This window comes from Etheostoma spectabile, unplaced genomic scaffold (genome assembly GCF_008692095.1).
Source record: "Etheostoma spectabile isolate EspeVRDwgs_2016 unplaced genomic scaffold, UIUC_Espe_1.0 scaffold00010553, whole genome shotgun sequence".
NCBI lineage: Eukaryota > Metazoa > Chordata > Actinopteri > Perciformes > Percidae > Etheostoma > Etheostoma spectabile.
In genome coordinates this window covers 647-20,547 of record NW_022603842.1, presented here as the reverse complement: position 1 = coordinate 20,547, position 19,901 = coordinate 647, and the positions used below count along the sequence as shown (strand labels likewise).

General features: G+C 42.3%; 3 protein-coding genes and 1 pseudogene across 3 annotated transcripts; all 4 read right to left on the bottom strand.

Moving 5' to 3' along the window:
• Window positions 1-1,914: 1,914 nt before the first annotated feature.
• LOC116679328 (E3 ubiquitin-protein ligase TRIM39-like) lies at window positions 1,915-9,221 on the bottom strand (the record flags this gene model as incomplete). Its single annotated transcript, XM_032508992.1, has 3 exons — window positions 9,217-9,221; window positions 5,954-5,961; window positions 1,915-3,123 (listed from the first exon to the last, which is right to left on the bottom strand). Coding segments are annotated over exons 2-3 (1,212 nt in total), but the record flags the coding sequence as incomplete, so codon positions are not given.
• On the bottom strand, window positions 6,260-7,977 carry LOC116679325 (nuclear factor 7, brain-like). The gene is given in 3 exon segments (XM_032508990.1): window positions 6,260-7,341; window positions 7,343-7,671; window positions 7,756-7,977. Coding segments are annotated over 2 exon segments (1,371 nt in total). The 5' UTR covers window positions 7,655-7,671; window positions 7,756-7,977; the 3' UTR covers window positions 6,260-6,282.
• Window positions 9,222-11,528: 2,307 nt separating the features above from the next.
• LOC116679326 (E3 ubiquitin-protein ligase TRIM39-like) lies at window positions 11,529-13,755 on the bottom strand. Its single transcript, XM_032508991.1, has 2 exons — window positions 13,607-13,755; window positions 11,529-12,918 (listed from the first exon to the last, which is right to left on the bottom strand). Exon 2 carries the CDS (start codon window positions 12,899-12,901, stop codon window positions 11,531-11,533), a length of 1,371 nt encoding a protein of 456 aa, XP_032364882.1. The 5' UTR covers window positions 12,902-12,918; window positions 13,607-13,755; the 3' UTR covers window positions 11,529-11,530.
• A 3,955-nt stretch (window positions 13,756-17,710) lies between these two features.
• Window positions 17,711-18,986, bottom strand: LOC116679327 (nuclear factor 7, brain-like; annotated as a pseudogene).
• Between the last annotated feature and the right edge of the window lie 915 nt (window positions 18,987-19,901).

The window sequence follows — 19,901 nt, the reverse complement described above, 5'->3', positions numbered from 1 at the left end:
CTAATTTTTACCGGATAACAGTCAACAATATTTAAGTAGTTTAAGAGACACAGGATGTCATCTAAGATTAGTGGAATAAAAGGTACAGTGTTTCTCTCTGAGATGTAGCAGAGTAGAAATAGAAAGTGCATGAAAAGAAAAGACTCAAGTAAAGTACAAGTACTCAACATTTGTACCAAGGTAGAGTACTAGAGTAAATGTACTTAGTTACATTCCACCACTGGAGGCTGTTGGTGTCATGTTTAAACATTCACAGAAGCTGTCGGACTTTAAGGATCAAACTGAAAAACAAAACGTGACGACCAAGAAAAGACATTTAATTATGTTGCTGAAAAACAGGAATGAATTCACAATCATTATTAATGTTACAATACATACATCCTGAACCCAAACTGAGACATCCATCTTAAAACTGAGACATCCACCTTAAAACTGAGACATATCCACCTTAAAACTGAGACATATCCACCTTAAAACTGACATATCCACCTTAAAACCGACATATCCACCTTAAAACCGACACACCCACCTTAAAACTGAGACATCCACCTTAAAACTGAGACATCCACCTTAAAACTGACATATCCACCTTAAAACTGAGACATCCACCTTAAAACTGAGACATCCACCTTAAAACTGAGACATATCCACCTTAAAACCGACATATCCACCTTAAAAATGAGACATCCACCTTAAAACCGACATATCCACCTTAAAAAAAAGGACTCCTCCTCTGATATTTGACACATTGACTGGCCAAAGGAGAAATGGAGCAATGTTGTGGACTGACAAGAGCAAAATTGTTCTTTTTGGGTCCAGGGGCCGCAAACAGTTGCCCCCCCCCCCATGCATTGAATTCAAGCCACAGTAACCTGTGGAGACAGTAAAGCCTGGTGGTTATGGGGATGTTCCTCATACTGTGGTGTTGGGCCTGTGTATCCCGTACCAGGGATCATGGATTAATTTCAATACATCAATATTTGCAGAGGTCACGTTGCCTCATGCTGAAGAGGAAATGTCTTTGAAATGGGTCTTTCAACAAGACCAGGACCCAAAACACACCAGTAAGGAGTAAAGTCTTGGTTCCAGATCAAACAGATTGATGTGATGGAGGGGCCGGCCAAACCCCGGACCTCAATCCCATAGAAAAGGTGTGGGGTGACATTCAAAATGCAGTTCCTGAGGCAAAACCTAGTAATGCAGAGGGATTGTGGGATGAAGGTCAACGGTCCTGGGCTGGAATACCTGTTCACAGGTGACTCCATGCAACACAGATGTGAAGCAGGTCTCAGAGATAATAGTTATGCAACTAAATATGAGTACAGGGATTCACAGTAAAGCAAACCCTTGAGACATTTTTCAGTTTATACAGTAAATGTTGAGTTTGTCAAGAAAAATTCAAATACTGCTTTTTTAACAGCCTAATATTCATTTTTTCTTCACTTTCTGTAAAGGTAGAACACAAAATTTGCTCGATTTTGGTCATGGTTGTAACTGAATGTGAGGTGTTTCCAATGCATTGATATTTTGGAATTAAAAGCTATTCTTAGGATTTTGAGCATTAGTCACTTTTTTAAACACACTACTGCTATCATTATGAACACAACTGTATATCTTAAACAAAAAAAACACAAGGACATTTTTGTATTAATGTGACATTAGGTCAGATTAAGAGCTTAAATTCAGCAACTTTTTCCTTTAAGAATAAACATCATGAGTATAATAATCCTCTTTATCTCTAACTGCTCTGCTCCACTGTCACACCTTCGCTGGTGATATCTTCAGTGGGACGTCATCCCAAGTGCTAATGAATGGAAACACCCTCTCAGTGAAAGTGTGTGTGAAGGTGTGTATGTGTGTGTTAGTATCAGCATCAGAGAACAACAGCTCTCCTCTGTTCCAGTCCAGAGTCACTCTGATCCTCTGGACCTTCTTCTGCAGTATGAGACCAGTGGGCAGAGCTGGTACTGACCATGCTGAGTATTTACCTTGATGGAACATTATTCTCCATAACCCAGACAGTATGAATCCCTTCCTCTGGACAGACTCTGCTAACACACCCAGTCCCCAGCTTGCACTGTCTCCAACCTCGACATCCCAGCTGTGAGTCCCTGAGTTAAAGCCCTCAGAGCCCAGGACAGAGGGGTAATTATCAAACCTCTCTGGATTATCAGGAAGCTGCTGTCTCTCTCCTCGTCTCACACTGGTCAGGTCTTCAGACAGGATGAATCCTGGATGAGCAGTGTTTGGGTCCAGAATCACAGGAGTGTAGGAGACCATGTCCTTCATCTTGGTCCAGATGTTGAAGCCCAGGTTGCCCAGGTGTTGGGCCTCGTCTATCAGAGCTCCTGAGAGCAGCTGTGGATCCTCCAGCAGGGGGCGCTGCTGGACTCTTCCCACTGCAGCCTTGTAGTTGATCAGGAATGAGACGTCTTCAGCTCTCAGCTGCTCCTCTGTGGCTCTGACTGAGTCTGAAAGAGCTGCTATCTCTCTGCTCAGAGCCTCCATCTTCTCCTTCATCCTCTGACTCTTCTGCTCCTCTTCCTCCCTCAGTGCAGCCAGCCTGGCCTCCTCTTCCTCTTCCAGAAACTGGTGAAGCTTCTTAAACTGCTCCTTAATCTGCGTCTCTGTGCGTCGGGCCTGGACCTTTATGTGTCCTGCTGTCAGATCAAACTTCACTTTAACTTGTTCAAAACCCTTTAACTTCTCCTTTAAGGGCTCCAGAGTTTCCTGAAGCTCCTTCCTGTGTTGTCGTGCAGCTTCATCGACGGGTCTGATTCTGTGGTTGGAGTGTGTTTCTGAATGCAGACAGACGACACACACCGGCTGCTGATGGTCCAGACAGAAGAGTTTGAGTTTCTCAGAGTGCAGACTGCAGAGAGCCTCTGAAGCTCTCTGATCTCTTTCCAGTAAGAAGGCCTCACACAGGTTCTTCAACACCAGGTTACAAGGTGGTTCATACAAAGATCTTTTCTTACAGACGGGACACTCCTGTGCTGGTCTCTGTCTCCACCAGCTCTGCAGACAGTCTTTACAGAAGCTGTGGCTACATGACAGAAGAACAGGATCCCTAAAGACCTCGTGACAGACCGGACAGCAGAGATCCTCCTCTGATCTGGAAGCATTGGTCTCAGAGGGAAGCTGAAAATACAGCAGACAGAAAGAACAGTCAGTCATGGCTCCCCTCCCTCCTCTACTCACTTCCCTGTCTTTAGTCCAACTCACCTTCAGAGAGTGGAGAATCAGCAGGTTGAAGCAGCAGGGTTGTAGTTCTCCACTTTTCTCTCCTGCAGCTGAACTCACTCAGAGGAAGTTGTTAGTTGATCTGAAGGTGACTCTGATCGTCTGTTTTCCGTCTGTGTGTCTCTCTGTAGTGAGGACCCAAAACAAACTGTTTCCTGGTTTGCCTCAGGTGAGACAGTTGAAGGGTGTGTCTCATCCTTAGTTCTGATTCATTGCTGGATATGTGGACTCATAGTTTGCAGCAGTCTGATGCTACATCATGTTCAACAGGTTGAGTCATAGGACCCAAGTGCAAAGACTGCAGGAAGAGTAGAGCTTGAATATTGAACATGAAAATCCTTACAACTAAAACAGCAGGCAAAGAAAATCCAGAATTAAGTAAAAGACAAAAAAGGAGTCACAGGAACCAAGAACACCGAGACTAAACGGGTGGACTAAACACACGGACACTCCACTGAGAAGATGGATGATTGTGGAACACATGGACAATAGTATAACAAGGATATTAAAAGAAAAGGAAACATAATGAGTACTTTTACCTAAATGATGATGCAAATGATAAGGACAACCAAAACCACACATGGGCAATTGTGTGTTGTTATGGAACCCACGTAACGTGTAGGTAAGTCCCGCCCTACAAAGCAGCCGATTGGTTGGGGTCAGGCATTGATATCATTACGTCACATGTCTTATAGCTGATGCTTTTATCCAAAGAGACTTACAATTGCTGTATACATGTCAGAGGTTGCATGCCTCTGGAGCAACTAGGGGTTAAGTATCTTGCTCAGGGACACATTGGTTGATGAGATGCAGTGGGACTTGAACAAACCCGGGTCTCCCACACCAAAGACCTCTGTCATATCCACCACCCCAGAAGTGACCTAGCCCATTGGTCAGGGGATAAGACCTGAACAAAGCAGGTTCCTTAACCTTACGTAAGCATTGAATGTAAATGTGCTGTATTTTATATAGCAGCGCTTTCTTTTTTATATAGACTTTAGTGGTCCCTAATACTGTATCTGAAGTCTCTTTATATAGACCTTAGTGGTCCCTAATACTGTATCTGAAGTCTCTTTTATATAGACCTTAGTGGTCCCTAATACTGTATCTAAAGTCTCTTTATATAGACCTTAGTGGTCCCTAATACTGTATCTGAAGTCTCTTTTATATAGACCTTAGTGGTCCCTAATACTGTATCTGAAGTCTCTTTATATAGACCTTAGTGGTCCCTAATACTGTATCTGAAGTCTCTTTATATAGACCTTAGTGGTCCCTAATACTGTATCTGAAGTCTCTTTTACATAGACCTTGGTAAAATCAACGTATTATAGATTCTAGATTGTTTTTAAAAACTTTATTAAAACTAATTTTTACCGGATAACAAGTCAACAATATTTAAGTAGTTTAAGAGACACAGGATGTCAACTAAGATTAGTGGAATAAAAGGTACAGTGTTTCTCTCTGAGATGTAGCAGAGTAGAAATAGAAAGTGGCATGAAAAGAAAAGACTCAAGTAAAGTACAAGTACCTCAACATTTGTACCAAGGTAGAGTACTAGAGTAAATGTACTTAGTTACATTCCACCACTGGAGGCTGTTGTTGTCATTGTTTTAACATTCACAGAAGCTGTCGGACTTCAAGGATTAAACTGAAAAACAAAACGTGACGACCAAGAAAAGACATTTAATTATGTTGCTGAAAAACAGGAATGAATTCACAATCAATATTAATGTTACAACACATATATCCTGAACCCAAACCGACATATCCACCTTAAAACTGAGACATATCCACCTTAAAACTGAGACACATCCACCTTAAAACTGACATATCCACCTTAAAACTGAGACAACCACCTTAAAACTGAGACATCCACCTTAAAACTGACATATCCACCTTAAAACTGAGACAACCACCTTAAAACTGAGACAACCACCTTAAAACTGAGACATCCACCTTAAAACCGACATATCCACCTTAATTAAAAGGACTCCTCTTCTGATATTTGACACATTGACTGGCCAAAGGAGAAATGGACCAATGTTGTGGATTGACAAGAGCAAAATTGTTCTTTTTGGGTCTAGGGGCCGCAGACAGTTTGTCCCCCCCCCCCCCCCCCCCATGCATTGAATTCAAGCCCCAGTACCCTGTGGAGACAGTAAAGCATGGTGGTTATGGGATGTTCCTCATACTGTGGTGTTGGGCCCATGTATCCCGTACCAGGGATCATGGAGCAGTTTCAATACATCAAAATACTTGCAGAGGTCACGTTGCCTCATGCTGAAGAGTAAATGCCTTTGAAATGGGTCTTTCAACAAGACCAGGACCCAAAACACACCAGTAAGGAGCAAAGTCTTGGTTCCAGATCAAACAGATTGATGTGATGGAGGGGCCGGCCCAATCCCCGGACCTCAATCCCATAGAAAAGGTGTGGGGTGACATTCAAAATGCAGTTCCTGAGGCAAAACCCAGTAATGCAGAGGGATTGTGGGATGTATGGTTCAATGGTCCTGGGCTGGAATACCTGTTCACAGGTGACTCCATGCAACACAGATGTGAAGCAGGTCTCAGAGATAATAGTTATGCAACTAAATTTGAGTACAGTGATTCAAAGTAAAACAAACCCTTGAGACATTTTTCAGTTTATACAGTAAATGTTTGAGTTTGTAAAGAAAAATTCAAATACTGCTTTTTTTAACAGCCTAATATTCATTTTTTCTTCACTTTCTGTAAAGGTAGAACACAAATTTGCTCGATTTTGGTCATGGTTTGTAATTGAATGTGAGGTGTTTCCAATGCATTGATATTTTGGAATTAAAAGCTATTCTTAGGATTTTGAGCATTAGTCACTTTTTTAAACACACTACTGCTATCATTATGAACACAACTGTATATCTTAAACAAAAAAAACACAAGGACATTTTTGTATTAATGTGACATTAGGTCAGATTAAGAGCTTAAATTCAGCAACTTTTTCCTTTAAGAATGAATGTCATAAATATAATCATCCTCTTCATCTCTAACTGCTCTGCTCCACTGTCACACCTTCACTGGTGATATCTTCAGTGGGACGTTATCCCAAGTGCTAATGAATGGAAACACCCTCTCAGTGAAAGTGTGTGTGAAGGTGTGTATGTGTGTGTTAGTATCAGCATCAAACAATGACAGCTTTCCTCTGTTCCAGTCCAGAGTTACTCTGATCCTCTGGACCTTCTTCTGCAGTATGAGACCAGTGGGCAGAGCTGGTGGTGACCGTGCATAGTATTTACCTTGATAGAACCCTATTCTCCATAACCCAGACAGTATGACTCCCTTCCTCTGGACAGACTCTGCTAACACACCCAGTCCCCAGCCTGTACTGTCTCCAACCTCGACATCCCAGCTGTGAGTCCCTGAGTTAAAGCCCTCAGAGCCCAGGACAGAGAGGTATTCATCAAACCTCTCTGGGTTATCAGGAAGCTGCTGTCTTTCTCCTACTCTCACACTGGTCAGGTCTTCAGACAGGATGAGGTTGGGTTTAGCAGTGTTTGGATCCAGAATCACAGGGGTGTAGGAGACCATGTCCTTCATCTTCGTCCAGATGTTGAAGCCCAGGTTGCCCAGGTGTTGGGCCTCGTCTATCAGAGCTCCTGAGAGCAGCTGTGGATCCTCCAGCAGGGGGCGCTGCTGGACTCTTCCCACTGCAGCCTTGTAGTTGATCAGGAATGAGACGTCTTCAGCTCTCAGCTGCTCCTCTGTGGCTCTGACTGAGTCTGAAAGAGCTGCTATCTCTCTGCTCAGAGCCTCCATCTTCTCCTTCATCCTCTGACTCTTCTGCTCCTCTTCCTCCCTCAGTGCAGCCAGCCTGGCCTCCTCTTCCTCTTCCAGAAACTGGTGAAGCTTCTTAAACTGATCCTTAATCTGCGTCTCTGTGCATCGGGCCTGGACCTTTATGTGTTTTGCCATTTGATCACACTTCACTTTAACTTGTTCAAAACCCTTTAACTTCTCCTTTAAGGGCTCCAGAGTCTCCTGAAGCTCCTTCCTGTGTTGTCGTGCAGCTTCATCGACGGGTCTGATTCTGTGGTTGGAGTGTGTTTCTGAATCTCTGCAGACAGATGACACACACCGGCTGCTGATGGTCCAGACAGAAGAGTTTGAGTTTCTCAGAGTGCAGACTGCAGAGAGCCTCTGAAGCTCTCTGATCTCTCTCCAGTAAGAAGGCCTCACACAGGTTCTTCAACACCAGGTTACAAGGTGGTTCATACAAAGATCTTTTCTTACAGACTGGACACTCCTGTGTTGGTCTCTCTGTCCACCAGCTCTGCAGACAGTCTTTACAGAAGCTGTGGCTACATGACAGAACAACAGGATCCCTAAAGACATCGTGACAGACCGGACAGCAGAGATCCTCCTCTGATCTGGAAGCCATTTGGTCTCAGAGTGAAGCTGAAAACACAGCAGACAGAAAGAACAGTCAGTCATGGCTCCCCTCCCTCCTCTACTCACTTCCCTGTCTTTAGTCCAACTCACCTTCAGAGTGTGGAGAATCAGCAGGTTGAAGCAGCAGGGTTGTAGTTCTCCACTTTTCTCTCCTGCAGCTGAACTCACTCAGAGGAAGTTGTTAGTTTGATCTGAAGGTGAATCTGATCGTCTGTTTTCCGTCTGTGTGTCTCTCTGTAGTGAGGACCAAAAACAAACTGGTTCCTGGTTTGCCTCAGGTGAGACAGTTGAAGGGTGGAGCTCTGTCACATTTCTGCTTATACGGGTTGTGTCTCATTCCTTAGTTCTGATTCATTGCTGGATATGTGGACTCATAGTTTGCAGCAGTCTGATGCTACATCATGTTCAACAGGTTGAGTCATAGGACCCAAGCGCAAAGACTGCAGGAAGAGTAGAGCTTGAATATTGAACATGAAAATCCTTACAACAAAAACAGCAGGCGGGAAAATCCAGAAATGAAGTAAAAGACAAAAAATGAGTCACAGGAACCCAGAACACCGAGACTAAACGGGTGGACTAAACACACGGACACTCCACTGAGAAGATGGATGATCGTGGAACATCATAGATAATGTGTAACATGGAATATTAAAAGAAACGGAAACATAATGAGTACTTTTACCTAAATGGTGATGCAAATATAATAAGGACAACCAAAACCACACATGGGCAATTGTGTGTTGTTATGGAACCCACGTAACGTGTAGGTAAGTCCCGCCCTACAAAGCAGCCGATTGGTTGGGGTTAGGCATTGATATCATTACGTTACATGTCATTTAGCTGATGCTTTAATCCAAAGGGACTTACAATTGCTGTATACATGTCAGAAGTTGCACGCCTCTGGAGCAACTAGGGGTTAAGTATCTTGCTTAGGGACACATTGGTTGATGTGATGCAGTGGGACTTGAACAAACCCGGGTCTCCCACACCAAAGGCCTGTGTCATATCCACCACCCCAGAAGTGACCTAGCCCATTGGTCAGGGGATAAGACCTGAACAAATCAGGTTCCTTAACCTTGCGTGACATAGTACAGTAACCATTCACACAGCTGAGGCTGCCATACAAGGTGCCACCTGACCATCAGCCAGATGATCACACACATTCACATGCAGCATCAGGGGCAACTTGCCCAAGGACACTTTGACATGGGACTGCCGGGCCAGGGATTGAACCCAAAATCTTCCAATAGGCAGGCAACCTCTCTACCACTGAGCCACAGCTGCCCCAAGAGTGTATGCATGATATTAAAGGGTGGGTCTGGCCTCTTTGATCTTTACTGCAGGATAACTACCTCTGTTCCCCTTCAAATCTTCTGGTCTATACTAGGTTAAAAACTTAAATGTTGTGTGTTCTTTTCCCAACAGGTCTGACATACTTTGTTCATGGGTACCTCCCTCTGTCACCTCTCACCATAGCAAACCCTTCCTATAGTCGTCTCTATGATATTACAAACTCAAAACAAATGGGTGTTATTCTACCTTTGGAAGTACTCTGCAAGTGACAACAAGATGTCTTCATTATACATACATTTTTTATTTTATTTTAACAGTTTGTGGCTTATTCACATACAGTAACTTAACACAATTGCATTTGTTGATCTCAAAGCTTATTAAAGTTAAAGCAAAGCTTACAAAAGGGTTAATTTTGCTCATGAGAAACACACATTTATATAAACACAAAGAAAAAGTACTAAAATTCTCCAAGTACTAATTAAGAAAACTATCAAAAATAGAGTTCTTTAATATACATTGACTTGAATAATAATTATTAGTTACATGGCAGGAATAAAAGGCTTTACATGATGTATTTTCAAGCAAGGTCCGTTTCTTGGGTTCATGAAGTAGATCTTATCCATGTAGATCAGCATTACGTCTCACAACAAACATAAATACATGTCAAACATTATACAAGTATTCTTAAATATGTTGCAGTAAATCAGGCAACACTTCCCTTGTTTGGTCTTCTGTCATTAACTTATACTTTATATATAGTATACATATTTGTCTGCATCGTGCGTCAGATCCTGATACATGTTCCTCTGTTCGTCAGTCCAAGATATAGATACTACAGAAGATGAAAATACTTTTAATGATCCATGCAAAAATAACAGTAACAAATCCCTGGAAGGCTTGGGGATGAAACTAACAATTATTCTCATTGTGGATTCATCTGTAAATAATTATCTCCATCGTTTGGTGTCTAAAATGTCAAAGATTGTTAAATAAAATGTGGATCAACTCAAAGATATTCAGATTACTGTCACAGTGGAGAGAAGAAACTAGAACATGGTCGCATTTAACACGCTGACATGAGAAAATTTGGACTCAAATAGTTATAATAAATCTTTGCAGCTTTTCTAAATAGATATGTTGGATAGAAAAAGGGAGAAAAAGGGATTGTTGCATTGTAAATATTTGTTAATTGACAAATAATAGCCGCAATAAATGGTAGATTGTACTTGACAGATTATAAAATGACATTAAGAACTATGAGCTGATGCATTTCTTCCCTCATAACTATGACTACTTGTTTCTGTTCAGACGGACCGATATTACAAGATATGTGACATGTGACTGCTCATCATGTCACCCCTAATTTTGGAGACTGTCATACGAATTGACATGCACATTGGGGAATCTGAGTGGTCATGAGCTAGTTTATCATCAGACATCTGACAAATTACATTTTCAAACTAAGCTGAAGCTTGGATCGAACTACATAATGAACACCGTTAATCTAAATCCAGAAACTAATCAACAGATCCTTTTTTGTCGTGTCTAAATTTAAAATACAGGTGACACATTTCTTAATGCTTTTAAAAGAGTTCTATTCCAATTTAGAAAATGTTCCTGTTGGCCTACTAGTCATTACAGAGAACTAAAGACCACATTTACTTGGTTTGTTGGGGATTCTTAATTTGAATTAGAGCAGCCCAGATTATTGTAGGATGGGGTTCAAATGTAGAAGATTTTAATCATATTAATTCTGTAAACTCTACTTCAGCGTAGTAAAAACAATAGGTTCCAAGATAAATTCCAAATTCCTTCAAAATATTCAGGGTGATAGTCTGACATTTTGAGCTATTTTCAGAAACGCACATTTCTACATCTCTCCCTTTTTAAAAATGACATTATGCACAGCTGTCAGTTTTCAGAAGTTTTTGTTTACACGTGCACGTGTGTATACATGCCGTCACTGGCGTCAAGAGCATGCCAAACCTGTAGGTGGCAGTGTGACGAGAAATGCAGAGAATTATGGGATGTAGGTCAATGGTCCTGGGCTGGAATACCTGTTCACAGGTGGACTCCATGCAACTCAGATGTGAAAGCAGGTCTCAGAGATAATAGTTATGCAACTAAATATGAGTACAGTGATTCAAAGTAAATCAAACCCTTGAGACATTTTCAGTTTATACAGTAAATGTTTGAGTTTGTAAAGAAAAATGCAAATACTGCTCTTTTTAACAGCCTAATATTCCTTTTTCTTCACTTTCTGTAAAGGTAGAACACAAATTTGCTCGATTTTGGTCATGGTTTGTAATTGAATGTGAGGTGTTCCCAATGCATTGATATTTTGGAATTAAAAGCTATTCTTAGGATTTTGAGCATTATTCACTTTTTTAAACACACTCCTGCTATTATTATGAACACAACTGTATATCTTAAACAAAATAAACACAAGGACATTTTTGTATTAATGTGACATTAGGTCAGATTAAGAGGTTAAATTCAGCAACTTTTTCCTTTAAGAATAAACGTCATAAATATAATCATCCTCTTTATCTCTAACTGCTCTGCTCCACTGTCACACCTTCACTGGTGATATCTTCAGTGGGACGTTATCCCAAGTGTAAATTAATGGAAACATCTTCTCAGTGAAAGTGTGTGTGAAGGTGTGTATGTGTGTGTTAGTATCAGCATCAGAGAACGACAGCTCTCCTCTGTTCCAGTCCAGAGTCACTCTGATCCTCTGGACCTTCTTCTGCAGTATGAGATCAGTGGGTGGAGCTGGTGGTGACCGTGCATAGTATTTACCTTGATGGAACCCTATTCTCCATAATCCAGACAGTTTGTCTCCCTTCCTCTGGACAGACTCTGCTAACACACCCAGTACCCAGTCTGTACTGTCTCCAACCTCGACATCCCAGCTGTGAGTCCCTGAGTTAAAGCCCTCAGAGCCCAGGACAAAGGGGTATCTATCAAACCTCTCTGGGTTATCAGGAAGCTGCTGTCTCTCTCCTCGTCTCACACTGGTCAGATCTTCAGACAGGATGAGACATGGATGAGCAGTGTTTGGATCCAGAATCACAGGGGTGTAGGAGACCATGTCCTTCATCTTGGTCCAGATGTTGAAGCCCAGGTTGCCCAGGTGTTGGGCCTCGTCTATCAGAGCTCCTGAGAGCAGCTGTGGATCCTCCAGCAGGGGGCGCTGCTGGACTCTTCCCACTGCAGCCTTGTAGTTGATCAGGAATGAGACGTCTTCAGCTCTCAGCTGCTCCTCTGTGGCTCTGACTGAGTCTGAAAGAGCTGCTATCTCTCTGCTCAGAGCCTCCATCTTCTCCTTCATCCTCTGACTCTTCTGCTCCTCTTCATCCCTCAGTGCAGCCAGCCTGGCCTCCTCTTCCTCTTCCAGAAACTGGTGAAGCTTCTTAAACTGATCCTTAATCTGCGTCTCTGTGCGTCGGGCCTGGACCTTTATGTGTCCTGCTGTCTGATCAAACTTCACTTTAACTTGTTCAAAACCCTTTAACTTCTCCTTTAAGGGCTCCAGAGTTTCCTGAAGCTCCTTCCTGTGTTGTCGTGCAGCTTCATCGACGGGTCTGATTCTGTGGTTGGAGTGTGTTTCTGAATGCAGACAGACGAGACACACCGGCTGCTGATGGTCCAGACAGAAGAGTTTGAGTTTCTCAGAGTGCAGACTGCAGAGAGCCTCTGAAGGTCTCTGATCTCTCTCCAGTAAGAAGGCCTCACACAGGTTCTTCAACACCAGGTTACAAGGTGGTTCCGCCCTTGAAGATCTCCTCTTACAGACTGGACACTCCTGTGTTGGTCTCTCTGTCCACCAGCTCTGCAGACAGTCTTTACAGAAGCTGTGGCTACATGACAGAACAACAGGATCCCTAAAGACATCGTGACAGACCGGACAGCAGAGATCCTCCTCTGATCTGGAAGCCATTTGGTCTCAGAGTGAAGCTGAAAACTGTAATGGGAAAAGTACATAGACAATGATTTTCTTTCAATTATTCATTTCTTAAATTGATTTTTTTATTATGAGTAAATCCTTCAATATGCCTCTGAAATATGTGTCTCAAAAGATATGTCGAGGTCACTATGTCCGATCTGTCGGCCGGAGCCGTGAAACATTCTACAGACGAGATAAATCTCTGATTTCTGAGACAGAATGACGGCTACAGTCATTCTTGACGCACTAGACAGATGCACGGGGACATGGCTGGCTCCCAAAAGTCTGAGGAAGAAGATGAAGTTTTTTGTTTAAGATTAGAATGTTTTCCAAATCAGGCCTGGTTTCTGCTGGGGGGGGGGGCACGGGGATATTAGGAACGGTCATCTGCTGTGTGAGACCCAGAACTGTTGTCACTCTGTAACTTGGTGCATTGTCAGAGTTGTTCTTGTCATTTTTGATTGTTCTCTGCAGAAAACATGACGAAGACTAAACTTTGATTCAGTTTGCAGCCTTCAGTCTTTATTTAGTTTCAACAAGGTCTCATCTTCAAACCAAATTTCTCCCTCGCTGTAACAAGAAACTTCCACCACAAACTACAGCAGACAGAAAGAACAGTCAGTCATGGCTCCCCTCCCTCCTCTACTCACTTCCCTGAAATTTACTTTCACTTTGAGTCGTGTTTTTAGTCCAACTCACCTTCAGAGTGTGGAGAATCAGCAGGTTGAAGCAGCAGGGTTGTAGTTCTCCACTTTTCTCTCCTGCAGCTGAACTCACTCAGAGGAAGTTGTTAGTTTGATCTGAAGGTGAATCTGATCGTCTGTTTTCCGTCTGTGTGTCTCTCTGTAAAAAAAAAATAAACTGGTTCCTGGTTTGTCTCAGGTGAGACAGTTGAAGGGTGGAGCTCTGTCACATTTCTGCTTATACGGGTTGTGTCTCATTCCTTAGTTCTGATTCATTGCTGGATATGTGGACTCATAGTTTGCAGCAGTCTGATGCTACATCATGTTCAACAGGTTGAGTCATAGGACCCAAGTGCAAAGACTGCAGGAAGAGTAGAGCTTGAATATTGAACATGAAAATCCTTACAACAAAAACAGCAGGCAAAGAAAATCCAGAAATTAAGTAAAAGACAAAAAATGAGTAACAGGAACAAAGAAGACCAAGACTAAACGGGTGGACTAAACACACGGACACTCCACTGAGAAGATGGATGATCGTGGAACATCATGGAAAATATATATAACAAGGAATATTAAAAGAAAGGGAAACATAATGAGTACTTTTACCTAAATGATGATGCAAATGATAAGGACAACCAAAACCACACATGGGCAATTGTGTGTTGTTATGGAACCCACGTAACGTGTAGGTAAGTCCCGCCCTACAAAGCAGCCGATTGGTTGGGGTTAGGCATTGACCTCATTACGTTACATGTCATTTAGCTGATGCTTTTATCCAAAGGGACTTACAATTGCTGTATACATGTCAGAAGTTGCACGCCTCTGGAGCAACTAGGGGTTAAGTATCTTGCTTAGGGACACATTGGTTGATGTGATGCAATGGGACTTGAACAAACCCGGGTCTCCCACACCAAAGACCTGTGTCATATCCACCACCCCAGAAGTGACCTAGCCCATTGGTCAGGGGACAAGACCTGAACAAAGCAGGTTCCTTAACCTTGCGTAAGCAATGAATGTAAATGTGCTGTATTTTATATAGCAGTGCTTGTCTGGTCTTAACAAGAGAAAGCACTTTTACATAGTACAGTAACCCTTCACACAGCTGAGGCTGCCATACAAGGTGCCACCTGACCATCAGCCAGATGATCACACACATTCACATGCAGCATCAGTTTGGGGGGGCAGTGGTGTAATAGTTTAACATGTTGGGAATTCACTTTTTAACATTGTGCATGTGTGTTGTCTGCCTTTGTGTGCGTGAGTGTGTGTGTGTGTGTGTGTGTGTGTGTGTGTGTGTGTGTGTGTGTTCCAGTTGTATTTTAAATCTTAATATTATGGGATTTTGTATATTATCTATGAAGGAATGTGAATTGTATTTAATGCATTTGTAAGTTGTATCTTGCAGTGTTGTCAGAGTTATTTACATGTTATTAGCATGTTATTAACGTGGTATAAACTGTTTTTAACGTGTTTTTTAACGTGTTATCAACGTGTTATCAACGTGTTTTTAACATGTTATCAACGTGTTATCAACGTGTTTTTAACGTGTTATTATATGTTGGCCTATATCTATAATCTAACGTCTGGATAATAAACATTATTAATAATAATGAATGTGATTTCGATTCATTATTATAAACAACTGTTTACCCTAAACCTTAGTGGTCCCTAATACTGTATCTGAAGTCTCTTTTATATAGACCTTAGTGGTCCCTAATACTGTATCTGAAGTCTCTTTTATATAGACCTTAGTGGTACCCTAATACTGTATCTGAAAGTCTCTTGTATATGACCTTAGTGGTCCCTAATACTGTATCTGAAGTCTCTTATATAGACCTTAGTGGTCCCCTAATACTGTATCTGAAGTCTCTTTTATATAGACCTTAGTGGTCCCCTAATACTGTATCTGAAGTCTCTTTATATAGACCTTAGTGGTCCTAATACTGTATCTGAAGTCTCTTTATATAGACCTTAGTGTCCCCTAATACTGTATCTGAAGTCTCTTTATATAGACCTTAGTGGTCCCTAATACTGTATCTGAAGTCTCCTTTATATAGACCTTAGTGGTCCCTAATACTGTATCTGAAGTCTCTTTATATAGACCTTAGTGGTCCCTAATACTGTATCTGAAGTTCTTTTATATAGACCTTAGTGGTCCCTAGTACTGTATCTGAAGTCTCTTTTATATAGACCTTAGTGGTCCCTAGTACTGTATCTGAAGTCTCTTTATATAGACCTTAGTGGTCCCTAATACTGTATCTGAAGTCTCTTTTATATAGACCTTAGTGGTCCATAGTACTGTATCTGAAGTCTCTTTTATATAGACCTTAGTGGTCCATAGTACTGTATCTGAAGTCTCTTTTATATAGACCTTAGTGGTCCCCTAATACTGTATCTGAAGTCTCTTTTACATAGACCTTGGTAAAATCAACGTATTATAGATTCTAGATTGTTTTTAAAAACTTTATTAAAACTAATTTTTACCGGATAACAAGTCAACAATGTTAAGTAGTTTAAGAGACACAGGATGTCATCTAAGATTAGTGGAATAAAAGGTACAGTGTTTCTCTCCTGAGATGTAGCAGAGTAGAAATAGAAAGTGGCATGAAAAGAAAAGACTCAAGTAAAGTACAAGTACCTCAACATTTGTACCAAGGTAGAGTACTAGAGTAAATGTAACTTAGTTACATTCCACCACTGGAGGCTGTTGTTGTCATTGTTTTAACCATCACAGAAGCTGTCGGACTTCAAGGATTAAACTGAAAAACAAAACGTGACGACCAAGAAGAAAGACATTTAAGTATGTTGCTGAAAAAACAGGAATGAATTCACAATCATTATTAATGTTACAACAGATACATCCTGAACCCAAACCGACATATCCACCTTAAAACTGAGACTATCACCTTAAAACTGAGACACATCCACCTTAAACTGACATATCCCACCTTAAAACTGAGACAACCACCTTTAAAACTGAGACATCCACCTTAAAACTGACATATCCACCTTAAAAACTGAGACAACCACCTTAAAACTGAGACAACCACCTTAAAACTGAGACATCCACCTTAAAACCGACATATCCACCTTAATTAAAAGGACTCCTCTTCTGATATTTGACACATTGACTGGCCAAAGGAGAAATGGACCAATGTTGTGGATTGACAAGAGCAAAATGTTCTTTTTGGGTCTAGGGGCCGCAGACAGTTTGTCCCCCCCCCCCCCCCCATGCATTGAATTCAAGCCCCAGTACCCTGTGGAGGCAGTAAAGCATGAGTTGTTAGGGATGTCCTCATACTGTGGTGTTGGGCCCATGTATCCCGTACCAGGGATCATGGAGCAGTTTCAATACATCAAAATACTTGCCGAGGTCACGTGCTGCTCATGATGAAGAGTAACTGCCTTTGAAATGGGTCTTTCAACAAGACCAGGACCAAAACACACCAGTAAGGAGCAAAGTCTGGTTCCAGATCAAACAGATTGATGTGATGGAGGGGGCGGCCCAATCCCGGACCTCAATCCCATAGAAAAGGGTGTGGGTGACATTCAAAAATGCAGTTCCTGAGGCAAAACCCCGTAATGCAGAGGGATGTGGGATGGTCTGGGTACAATGGTGCGCCTGGGCTGGAATAACCTGTCACAGGTGACTCCATGCACACACAGATGTGAAGCAGGGTCTCAGAGATAATAGTTATGCAACTAAATTGAGTACAGTGATTCAAAGTAAAACAAACCTTGAGACATTTTCAGTTTATACAGTAAATGTTTGAGTTTGTAAAGAACAATCAAATACTGCTTTTTTTAACAGCCTAATATTCATTTTTTCTTCACTTTCTGTAAAGGTAGAACACAAATTTGCTCGATTTTGGTCATGGTTGTAATGAATGTGAGGGGTTTCCAATGCATTGATATTTTGGAATTAAAAGCTATCTTAGGATTTGAGCATTATTCACTTTTTAAACACACACTAGGCTATCATTATGAAACAAACTGTATATCTAAACAAAAAAAACACAAGGACATTTTTGTATTAATGTGACATAGGTCAGATTAAGCTTAAATTCAGCAAATTTTCCTTTAAGAATGAATGTCATAAATATAATCATCCTCTCCATCTCTAACTGCTCTGCTCCAGGTCACACTTCACTGGTGATATCTTCAGTGGGACTTTATACCAAGTGCTATGAATGGAAGCACCCTTCAGTGAAAGTGTGTGTGAAGGTGTGTATGTGTGTGTTAGTATCAGCATCAGAGAAGACAGCTCTCTCTGTTCCAGTCCAGAGTCATCTGATCCTCTGGACCTTCTTCTGCAGTATGAGACCAGTGGGGGGAGTGGTAATGACCGTGCTGAGTATTACCTGATGGGACATTATTCTCCATAACCCAGACAGAGTATGACTCCCTTCCTCGGACAGACTTGCTAACCACCCAATGACCAGCCTGTAGTGTCTCCAACCACGACATCCCAGCTGTGAGTCCCTGAGTTAAAGCCCTCAGAGCCCAGGACAGAGGGGTATTCATAAAACCTCTCTGGGTTATCAGGAAGCTGCTGTCTCTCTCCTAGTCTCACACTGGTCAGGTCTTCAGACAGGATGAATCCTGGATGAGCAGTGTGGGATCCAGAATCACAGGAGTGTAGGAGACCATGTCCTTCATCTTCGTCCAGAGTGAAGCCCAGGTGGCCCAGGTGTTGGGCCTCGTCTATCAGACTCCTGAGAGCAGCTGTCGGATCCTCCAGCAGGGGGCGCTGCTGGACTCTTCCCACTGCAGCCTTGTAGTTGATCAGGAATGAGACGTCTTCAGCTCTCAGCTGCTCCCTCTGTGGCTCTGACTGAGTCTGAAGAAGAGCTGCTATCTCTCTGCTCAGAGCCTCCATCTTCTCCTTCATCCTCTGACTCTTCTGCTACTCTTCCTCCCTCAGTGCAGCCAGCCTGGCCTCCTCTTCCTCTCACGAAAACTGGTGAAGCTCTTAACTGCTCCTTAATCTGCGTCTCTGTGACGTTGGGGACCTGGACCTTTATGTGTCTGCTGTCTGATCAAACTCCACTTTAACTTGTTCAAAACCCTTTAACTTCTCCTTTAAGGGCTCCAGAGTTCCTGAAGCTCCTTCTGTTGTCGTGCAGTCGCAGCTTCATCGACGTGTCTGATTCTGTGGTGGAGTGTGTTTCTGAATGCAGACAGACAGACACAGAAACACCGGCTGCTGATGGTCCAGAACAGAAGAGTAGTGAGGTTCTCAGAGTGCAGACTGCAGAGAGCCTCTGAAGCTCTCTGAATCTCTCTCCAGTAAGAAGGCCTCACACAGGTTCTTCAACACCAGGTTACAAGGTGGTTCATGCATTGAAGATCTTCTCTACAGACTGGGACACTCCTGTGTTGGTCTCTCTGTCCACCAGCTCTGCGACAGACTTTACAGAAGCTGTGTGGCTACATGACGAAGAACAGGATCCCTAAGACATCGTGAAAGAACCGGACAGCAGAGAGAGATCCTGATCTGACTGGAAGCCATTGGTCTCAGAGTGAAGCTGAAAACTGTAATGGGAAAACATAGACAATGATTTTCTTTCAATATTCTTCTTAAATTGATTTTTTGTATTATGCGTAATCCTTCAATATGCCTCTGAATATTGTGTCTCAAAAGCTATGTCGAGGTCACTATGTCCGATCTTGTCGGCCGGAGCGTGTGATGGAAACATTCCCAGATGAGGTAAATCTCTGATTCTGAGACAGAATGACGGCTACAGTCATTCTTGACGCACTAGACAGATGCACGGGGACATGGCTGGCTCCCAAAAGTATGAGGAAGAAGATGAAGTTTTTTGTTTAAGATTAGAATGTTTTCCAAATCAGGCCTGGTTCTGCTGGGGGGGGGGGCAAGGGCCATATTAGGAACGGTCATCTGCTGTGTGGGAACAGAACTGTTGTCACTCTGTAACTTGGTGCATTGTCAGAGTTGTTCTTGTCATTGTTGATGTTCTCTGCAGAAAACATGACGAAGACTAAACTTTGATTCCCTTTGCAGCTTCGTCTTTATTCAGTTTCAACAAGGTCTCATCTTCAAAACCAAATTCCTCCCTCCTGTTACAAGAAACTTCCACCACAAACTACAGCAGACAGAAAGAACAGTCAGTCATGGCTTCCCTCCCCCCTCTACTCACTTCCCTGAAATTATTTCAATTTGAGTCGTTGTTTGTAGTCAAATCACTCAGAGTGTGGAGAATAAGCAGGTTGAAACAGCAGGTTGTTGTCTCCACTTTCTCTCCCTGTCAGCTGAACTCACTCAGAGGAAGTTGTTAGTTTGATCTGAA